At 43.1% G+C, this 10586-nt stretch overlaps 1 protein-coding gene across 6 annotated transcripts in view; it reads left to right on the forward strand.

The window, feature by feature from the left end:
- Positions 1–1805, forward strand: part of TSC22D1 (TSC22 domain family member 1) — a 145272-nt gene extending 143467 nt beyond the window's left edge. For all 6 annotated transcript variants that reach the window (XM_017870988.1, XM_017870987.1, XM_017870991.1 and 3 more), the window contains one exon: positions 452–1805. In XM_017870988.1, coding sequence (XP_017726477.1) covers positions 452–709 — 258 coding nt within the window. In that variant the 3' untranslated portion in view covers positions 710–1805. The remainder of the gene's footprint in view (positions 1–451) is intronic.
- Positions 1806–10586: the final 8781 nt, after the last annotated feature.

Raw genomic sequence — 10586 nt, forward strand, 5'->3', positions numbered from 1 at the left:
GGGGGGGGTGGGGAGGAGGGAAGAAAATGCGGCAACATGTTCGGTAGGAACTGGCTGCAGCCGGTGCTGAAGGAGGCGGCTCCGGGCGACCGCGGGGCGGGGCCTGGGGGCGCGGACGCGGTGGGCGCGCTGTGGCCTGGACATCCCCGCTGCTGGTCTCAGTCGGGGACCCAGCGCCCGGCTCTGGCCCAGTCTCGGATAGGAAGCCGGACTTGGGCGTTTCTGGCCAACGTCTGTAGAGAAGCACAGACTTTTACAAAGCTTGATCATTTATACGTTAAACTCAAGTATTGTACAGTCATGGCTGTATTCAGGTTTCCCCAAGTGTCATTGAACGAACTTTAAAGGCGGAATATGTAAATAGGGAGAGCCATATAAAATAATGTCTTAGAAACGCAAGAGTCCAGAAAATAGCAAATAGTGAGTTAAACCTTTTCTCTCTTCTTTGTAGGATCTAGTGAAAAGCCATTTGATGTATGCGGTCAGAGAAGAAGTGGAGGTCCTCAAAGAGCAAATCAAAGAACTAATAGAGAAAAATTCCCAGCTGGAGCAGGAGAACAATCTGCTGAAGACACTGGCCAGTCCTGAGCAGCTTGCCCAGTTTCAGGCACAGCTGCAGACTGGCTCCCCACCTGCCACCACCCAGCCACAGGGCACCACACAGCCCCCCGCCCAGCCAGCATCGCAGGGCTCAGGACCAACCGCATAGCTGCCTATGCCCCCGCAGAACTGGCTGCTGCGTGTGAACTGAACAGACGGAGAAGATGTGCTAGGGAGAATCTGCCTCCACAGTCACCCATTTCATTGCTCGCTGCGAAAGAGACGTGAGACTGACATATGCCATTCTCTCTTTTCCAGTATTAAACACTCATATGCTTATGGCTTGGAGAAATTTCTTAGTTGGGTGAATTAAAGGTTAATCCGAGAATTAGCATGGATATACTGGGACCTCATGCAGCTTGGCAGATATCTGAGAAATGGTTTAATTCATGCTCAGGAGCTGTGTGCCTTTCCATCCCTTCCGGCTCCCTACCCCTCACTTCCAAGGGTTCTCTCTCCTGCTTGCGCTTAGTGTCCTACATGGGGTTGTGAAGCGATGGAGCTCCTCACTGGACTCGCCTCTCTCCTCCCCCCAGGAGGAGCTTGAAAGGAGGGTAAAAAGACTAAAATGAGGGGGAACAGAGTTCACTGTACAAATTTGACGACTGTCACCAAAATCCATAAAAAACAATAGTACTGTGCCTCTTCTCAAACAGTGGATGACACAAAACTATGAGAGTGACAAAATGGTGACAGGTAGCTGGGACCTAGGCTATCTTACCATGAAGGTTGTTTTGCTTATTGTATATTTGTGTATGTAGTGTAACTATTTTGTACAATAGAGGACTGTAACTACTATTTAGGTTGTACAGATTGAAATTTAGGTGTTTCATTGGCTGTCTGAGGAGGTGTGGACTTTTATATATAGATCTACATAAAAAATGCTACATGACAAAAACCACACCTAAAGAAATTTGAAGAATTTGGCACAGTTACTCACTTTGTGTAATCTGAAATCTAGCTGCTGAATACCCTGAAGTAAATCCCTGTTCACTGAAGTCTTTCAATTGAGCTGGTTGAATACTTTGAAAAATGCTCAATTCTAGCTAATGAAATGGATTTCCCAGTAGGGGTTTCTGCATATCACCTGTATAGTAGTTATATGCATATGTTTCTGTGCATGTTCTCTACACAGTTGTAAGGTGTCACTGTATTTAACTGTTGCACTTGTCAACTTTCAATAAAGCATATAAAATGTTGATAAACAAGTGTTTTCATATGATCCTGTTAATATAATGGCAATCATTTCCACAACTGTTTCCAGATAAAGTTTAACAATTTGACTAGTAAAATCCTGAAGGGGAGTGGAATGGTTGGAAAAGTCGGGGCATGATTTGACTACATCAAGTAAAAGGAAATTGACACTGCATTGTTCAGCTGGTAAGGGAAGAGACAGTGGAGGAGTCCAGCTCAATTCTAATTACTGTGTGACTTGGACAGGTTGCTTCACTCCTGGATAGATGTGGGGGTTTGAAAGAGATAATCTCTTACATTCCCCTTTGGCTTTAAAATTCTAAGAGTCCATGAAAATCTTAATCTTCCACTTTTTGTTGAACTGACAGAGGAAGAAGGAGCCTTATTTGTATAATTGCAATAAGCAGATCTAGGATCAAAAGACTGAAGTTGGAGAAGCTGATTTCCACTTTAAGAACCCTGTCACCCTGGGTTGGGATGTTTCTCCTAGTGTAGGATGAGTTTCTAGCTCCTGGGATAATAATTGGTTTTGTCTAAGCAAAAGATGATTTGGGGTAGGACCGCATGAGTAAGGATGTCCTTGTAGTTGATTCCACATGACTATAAAATAGACCAAAATTACAACCACAAAGGAATCCTGAAGCAGATTGGCACCTGAGGAGTGAGCCTGAGGGATCCTCTTCTGCAGTAGGAGTAATGTGAGCAAGCAAGTGAATGGGTGGGTTTACCAGCTGTGCAATCTATCAACCTGGGACCTCAGCAGTGGCCCCCTGCCCAGTGGGAAGTATGCCAGTCCCAAGCTCTAAGGCTTGTCTAAGCCCTTGCAGGACAAGGACAACTTTCTGAATCCTTCATTTCTCTAATCTAGAGCTGGTGGGAGATTGAGAAGTGAATAGGACATCTGAGCTCCCTGAAAAGAATTGTTTGGTAATGTGCATGCATTATAAAGTGGTGACACGGGCCTCCTATTGAAACGATGGATGGCTCACTACCATAGGCTGATAGCAGTTGTCATAAAGATATTTTGGGGGAATTTGAAGAGGACTTGAAAAAAAATCTTTGTTGTATTGGCTTGTTGGTTATATAACTTCAACTTTAATAAAGGAATACTTACGTAGTAATTACATTTCCTTGAAAAAGAAAACCATAGTGAATAGAAATCCCTAGTGATTTCATTTTTTATGTTTTTAATGAAGATCCTTACAATACCGTAGGTGGTAATCGTGGAAAATTTGAAAATCTCATGTCAGTGTATTAAGATGGTGGAGAACTTTTCCTCCATTATTTAATGGAACTTTGGGTCTTTTTATTAAAATGTGAGACTCATGAAATTTTGGGCGCTGAATGTTGTTTGTGAAATATGAATTATTAAAAGATCTTTCCATACATGTTCCTCATTTTTAGTAATTACTAAACATACTTGAAGTTACTGACTTATATTTAAACGTATTTAAGGTAATTTAAAAAGGCATTTTGCTACTTGCTTGTAGACCTGAGTGTGGGTCTTACTGGCCTGTGGGTTATTATATAACTGATTATGTTGCACTTATGTTCTGTGGAGAAGGAAAGATTTTTAAGGGGAATGGCATGCTGTACCAGCACTGAGTATTCATGACATCAGTTGCAGCAGGAGAAACCCCCGTTCAGTGAAGGAGAAATAGAAGGAATTTTACATGGATTTTAATGAACGTCTACTTTCTGTTTCAAATGAACAGCATTTATATTTCAGTAATTGTGTGCATTTTTTGCATACTTTAAAAGCGAAAATTTATTTTTCATCATGGGATAAATATGCAATGCCAGAACAGCTTTAAATTTATACAAGAAATGTATAAAAGTTAATTATAACTAAAATTAGGAATGAAAATTAATCTATATAGACACTACTCTGCTCTTGCTTTGTGTGAAATAAGTAGTTGAAACTACCAGGGCCTGACGACTGCTTTTAGATGTCAACCTCAAATCCATTCAGGCAGCAATTGTGTGGCATTATGATTAGAAACGGAGGCAGAGAAGATCAAGTTTCCTCTCCCTGTTAGGTAAAATTGCCTGAAAGTGGAGATCTGTGCCCACCGATAGAACTTGGAAGCAGACAGTGCAATAGGTTCCTGCACTGGTGTGTGGGAGGACCCTGAGCTGAGAGGCAGGCTTCTGCCTGCCAGGCCTGGGCCTGCAGTCATCAGCTGTTTGAACTTTGGACCAGGAACGGAATCCTTCAGACCTGAGTTCTCGTCTGTGAAATAAGGATTGGATCAGGTCACAAAGGTCATGTCTAGCCACAGATGCTGCAGTCCTCTGCATTTGATAATGACTTTATTTTATTATTCTAACTTTTGGTGGGAGGGTGTGTGTGTGTGTGTGTGCACTGTTTTTGTTTGTTCATTTAACTTAATGACTAAAATTAATTTGGTTTTACTCCTAGCTCCTCTGCTAGTTACTAGCTAAGTGACCTCGGGCAAGTTCCTCGTTCTCTGTTTCCTCATGCTTACAATGGGGACATGCTGTCTCCATAGGGGTATTGTGAGGCTAATGCTGGGAAACTGTCAGCACAGAGACGGGTTCAGAGTGAGGTGGGTTCAAGGAATGTTAACCATTACTATTATTTCTGAGTCATTCATCTGCTTGTTTATGTTTGTCTATGTATTTAATTTTGTGTTTTTCATAGGGATAAAGGTGTGGCAGCTTTATTTTCTAATAGCTTTTGATTTAGTATTTGGTAATAGTAGTGACTGGTTAAACTTTACTGTGAAAACACACGTGGGAATGATATCCTTTAGAATACAAATAGAAACACACCATTTTTTTCTGTATCAAAGAAATAATAGCAAAAGGCTGCTGTTTCATTTCTGTGAATTAGAGAAGGGATTCGTTGGGAATTGTCCACGTTTCAGTGTCCAATATTTTCAGTATTACAAAAATAATATTGGTGGAAGTAAATGATTACAGGTGGAGTATATAGATCTTAAATTATTAATTTCATTACAGAAAAAGGTTCTATGTAAACCAGTGCTATGGAATGCCAGGCAGGCCTGAAGTCGCTAGGCTTGGGGATCAGGTTCTGGCAACAGCTACTTGGAAGGTTCAGTAGCCGTTTAAAAATGTGCAGTATTACAACAGAGGTCTGTGCTTTAGACCAGGTGTTCAGGACCCCAGTGTCTGTGGGATATGGTGGAGAAGCTTCTTGAGTGAGTGAGGTAAGCAGTAGGATGTAGTAGTGACTGTGGCATTTGGGGAGTGTGCTCAGCTAACAGGGACAGTGCTATGTAGCTCCATCCAGTTGCCATATGGAAATTCAAGCACTGTGTTGCTCGATCTTCCAATTTCTTCGAAGTTCCATAAATCCAGGGTTCTGTCTGGAAATGCCTGACTTTTGGACACTGCACAGACCAAATAAGAGAGCACACCTACTAAGCTGTTGTGGCCCACAGGCCGCATGTGTCCCCTTCCGCCTTCTGTCTTCTACCCATCTCAAGAACTAGAATCTGCCCTAAATGGCAGGTCACCCTTCAGCTCAGAATAAATCAGGAACATCTCTTCTTTTTGATGAGAGAAAGGGGGCACAGGCTATTTGTGCGACTATGGTGCACAGTCAACTGGTACTTTGTGTTGAAAACCATGTGTTAACTTACTCAGAGAACACGCACTGAGTACCTGCCTCAAGCCAAAGATAGTACAGTGAATGAGCCACAGTCCCTGTCCCCAAGGACAGCTCACAGAAGCTGTCTTTAAGATAAATGAGGTAGTTTGTTTTCTGGCAAAATTTGCCTTATGCAATATAAAATCTAAATTATTCATTTGTTGTTCCTTCTCTGATGAACCCTTTGGCAGAAGTATTTCTGGGAATTCTTCTAGGAACTCTTGTTAAATGAGTAGTATTTTTTCAATGTGGTATATTCCCTACCACTACATTTTATAGCTGATTCACTTAGGAACAAAGACCATGTTTATCACCAAGGTTGGTGCATATCACTTGGTGATGTGTATCACCAAGGTTATATAACACATGACCCAAATTTCCAGGGACAACATACATTTCAGTTAAAATAATCTGCCCTATTATCTCATAAGTACATCCAATTCATGCCCTGATAAGTGCTTTGTAGTCACTGTAGACTCAGAGACCAAGAAAACAGAAGACTTAGTGTCTCTACTTAAAGAATGAGAATGCAATGGAGACGTGTAGGCTGACGAACTGTACTGGTTTTCCCAGGACTGAGGGTGTTCTGGTTAGTGGGACTTTCAGTGCCAAATCTATGAAAGTCCCAGGCAAACTACAACAAACTGGCTGCCTGAGATTCCATTTTCTATTCCACCTGGGCACATGCCTGAATTACATCTCCCCGCCCCCTTGGAGTTTGGAGTGACTGTGGGATTCGTGTTTAGTCAATGGATAAGTGATGATGAGGTGACAGAAGTCTCCCAGACTTGGCCCTTGAGAAAACCATTCTGAGTGATCTTCTAGGCTCTTTCCCCTTCCACTGATGGGATGGAGAAGACCCAGCAACCTTGGGAGTGACAGAGCCCTTGTCAGATGGATCCCTGAATGACCGAAGTATAGTGCCCTGCCCCAGGAACCAGGCAGCATAGTTGGATGAGCAAGAGTGTTGCCGCCATTAGGCATTTTAAAATTTGCTTCAGTGGCTAACCTTTGCTAATATGGTTATCAGTACCTGAAGTGGAGTGATGTTGTCGAAAAACATTAAATATGGGGCATTGACTATGGTTGGCTGGTGGGTGGTGATGAAACTACTGGAGGCTAGAGAGATCAAGACCCATATTGTGAAGTGACAAAATGTTTTCTAAAACTGTGGCCGGCAATAACTTGGGAGGCTGGCCATGTGCCTGGTGAGCATGTAGCTGGTACTAGAATGTTAGGACCTGTCACTCTTCACGGTGTTAACCCTCTTATGCTTTTCAAGGAAAAGGTGAGCTCACAAAATAATTAGTTTGTAAGTGCAAAGGAAGCGGAAAAAGATGCAGAAATTTGGGGCTATTCGATACTGGAAAAGCCTGTTGTTTCTACACCCCAAGGAGCTGCAAATCAGTAGGGCCCATTAAGCCTTTCATTTAAGGTGCTTTATCCCTTCAGCAAAGATTAGACAACGGGTATTAATTCCCCACATATGCCTTTTGTTTCAGATGACTTCTGCATGGTCACTGTCCAGTGGATAGAGGTAGGGGAGCAGAAGTACAGGCATGTGCAGAAAAATATTTTAGGTCTTGCTACTGATACATTAAAATGACTGGAAATAGAGAAGGGAGAAGCCTACTAAGTTTTTGAGGAACATTTGCTACCAAGTGAAACACAAGCCAACCCAGACTTAATAACAGCAAGAAAACTTTGTTGAAACTTTCAAACAACCCTCAGGCCTCCCCCACACTGGCTGTCTAGCTCCCGGGAAGAGCATTCTGTCCAATGTCCATTTCATACATGGCCCTGGGGGATACTGGACAAGAAAAGCCTCCCAGAGGTAAGAGGCCTACAGTTTTAGAGAACAATGGACCAAAGGTTTCTTCCCAGAGAGTAGAATCAGGGTCTGATCGGAGAGCTTCCCGAATTGCCAGAGCAAAGGGATCCTCTCAATGCCCGCCCAGCAGGATTTCCTAATAGCTGAGGGCTGGAGCCTACTGTGTGTTTCCTATGCTTCCAATGGGAGGTTTATTGCAATTATTATGCTGCACTCCACCATTGTGCACTGTCAGTGGAGGGGAAGACAATTTGTCTTAGGTTACAGATCACCAGACCTTAAGGAGCCACATTCAGACCTGTGCCTCATCTAGAGATCTTGGAGTTTTGAGCTGGATATACTAGCTTGATGGGACTTTGGGTTATTGCCCCTGGAGAGGGTGAGTGTGTTCTGTGAGGGCAGGAAGATGAAACATACATTAGAATCTATTGGCAAAGACTGGTAGGTGTTTTCCAAAAAGCCTCCCGTCTTCCTAGTTACACAGACCACATTTCCCAGGTTCTCTTGCAGCTAGGTGAACCCATGTGATTAAGTTCTAGTAAAATAAATGTGGGCATAAATGTCATTTTGTCATTTCCAGGCCTGATTCATAACCCTTGGGCAATCCTCCATGCTCTTTCCCCTCCAGCCAACTGATTGGAGACAACTACAACCACTTTGAAAACCACATGTTGGCAGATGGCAGAGCCTCATCAGCCTGGGCCCCTGAGTGACTGAGTGGACCAGAGTTCTCGGCCATGCCCTCAACCTGGAACTGCTCAAGACTGTTATAAGAAAGAAAGGAACACATTCCTATTATGTTTTAGACATAATTTTTGAGTTTACTACCTTCATTGGTATACACACGTGCATAAAATCTGAAACAATACTATAAAGAAATACAACTGCTGATTAACATAATGCAAGTTGAGCATGTCAGAGCCAAGGGGCAGTAAATAGATGAGTAGAATATATGTCAAAAAGGTAAATGTTGAGGCTGACTTTGAAGGTGCTGTAAAATAACACATGGGAAGAATAATTTTTGGCATAATTATAAAAAGCAATTACCTTCCCATGTGGTAGGAATATAAGAGTTTAGAAACATTCTTCTATGCAGTGAGCATTGGCCTGCTGAACCTGTAATTTGTAACTCACTTTGAGAAACACTACTGGCAAGGAGTCAGCTGAGATTGGAGGTCACAATCTGGGGTCCTCAGACCACATAAGGCCCACTAACCAGAGTTGCCGCTCAGACATGATTTTAATGCAGTGTTTTAAAAAACAATGTGAATTAGTGATACCTCTTCTGAAACTGGGATATTGTTCCCAGTTCTAGCAGCTTTGAGTCTATATTCCTGTGTGAGAGTCATCGGCTGTGCTGAGTCACAGAAGCTGCTCACTTTAGAATTGGCTTGGTCTTCCAGCTGCCGTGGCCCCACCGCACCTATGATGGCCCCATGCTGTCAGTGGCTGACATGCCCCACTCATCTGGCTACATACCTGGCTCAGGTAGGCATTTGAGGTTGTGTTTCAAAGCCAGACTACAGTATCTGGTTTTAAAAATGTTGTAGCTTAATTCATTTTAATCCCACTCTTAAAATTCAAATGATTTCTTAAAGAAGACAACAACTAGATCTTGTTCTAGTACCTGTTGGATTTTATTTTGCTTCATCGATGCAAGCAGTTGGAAATGAGCAGTTCTGCATTATCCTTCCTAGATGCATGAAGACCTGTGATCCCCTTCTGGAGAAAGGAAAATGGAATCCATTTGCTACCATCACATGTTATTGAGGATTTACTGTGTGTTATGAACTTTGAAGACAGTGTCTCATTTATTCTTCACACCAGCCCTGTGAAGAAGATATTATTAACCCATACTACAGAAAAGAGAGTAAGTAACTTGCCAAGTCAAGTTGAAAGAGTTGATAAGTATGATACAAACCAGGTTTGCCCAACATCAAGGTCCATGCTCTTAGCACTATTTTAGCTGCTTCCCAAAGACAGGCAGCTCCTTTCTGACATGTGGAGCCTGTCTGGCATCTGTGGCTTCCCCAGAGCTAGCATTCAGCCCATCCCCTTAGTGTGTGTCCCAAAGAGGGATGTGAATCCCATCTCCCTCAGAAAACAGCAACAGACTGGATCCTGCCAAATCCTTCCAGTCTATCAAGTTGCTTGGCCAGTGGGAGCCGATGGAATTCTGTGTCTTTCCAGAGACTACAAAAGGCAGAGTAGGTACAGATGGAGTCAGAAGTCTCCAGGGGAATACACACACAAAGGCAAATCATGCTGACAACACTCTCCCTGCCCAGCACAGCTGCAGACAGATCCACAGCATAGATAAGACAACTACATTTCCCACGCTGATATCATGGCCACTTGACCCAGAAAAGCCAGTGCTGGAGGACTAAATGTTTCTATAGACAATGCTACTATTTATTCATCCATAAAACCCTCCATAGTTACTAAGCGCCCACAATGTGCCAAGCTTAGGGAGTCCCCTAGGTGCTATGGGTACAAAATGAAAACACTTTACTTCTGCTTTTGAGAGACCTTAGTCTAGAGGCCAAGAAAGATATATTAAGAATTATTATAAGACTACATGACACTCCCTCAATATCATTATACATTGAAGCGTCCTGGGAACAAAGAGGGGGAAGATTTAATTGTCTGGGAAGTGGGTAACTGAGGGAAGAAAAGACACAGCTTCAGAGAGGAAGTTTTGGTCTCATTACTAACTTGTTTTGGGAAGAGTATTATAATACCATCTGCTGTTGGCTGCCCAGCGTGAATTCTCCTTCTTTCCTTTGGGAAACCCCTTGTGGCTACAGAAATGGCCCTGACTGGCATATGTCACTCACCTGGTCACAGCCCTGTCAGAGTGAACCGGTCCGGTCAGAGTGAACTTTACGTGTGTTATTTCGAGTCTTGTCCCAGGCTCTTGTCCCAGTTTCTCTCTCTCTCTCTCTCTCTCTCTCTCTCTGTTTCTTGGGATCGACAATTTGAAAATCAAACACTTCAAAGTGTCAAGCATGGTGTCTCATGCCTGTAATCGCAGTACTTTGGGAGGCTGAGGCAGCAGACAATTTGAGCCCAGGAGATAGAGACCAGCCTGGGCAACATGATGAAACACCATCTCTACAAAAAAATACAAAAAAGGAGCTGAGTGTGTTGGCACATGCCTGTAGTCCAGCTACTTGGGAGGCTGAGGCAGGAGAATCACTTGAGCCCAAGAGGTTGAGGCTGCAGTGAGCTGTCATCATGCCACTACACTCTAGCCTGGGTGACAGAGTGACACCCCATCAGAAAGAAAAAGGAAGGAAGGAAAGGAAGGAAGGGAGGGAGGGA

The sequence above is a fragment of the Rhinopithecus bieti genome, unplaced genomic scaffold, assembly GCF_001698545.2.
Source record: "Rhinopithecus bieti isolate Rb0 unplaced genomic scaffold, ASM169854v2 scaffold_5273, whole genome shotgun sequence".
Classification (NCBI taxonomy): Eukaryota; Metazoa; Chordata; class Mammalia; order Primates; family Cercopithecidae; genus Rhinopithecus; species Rhinopithecus bieti.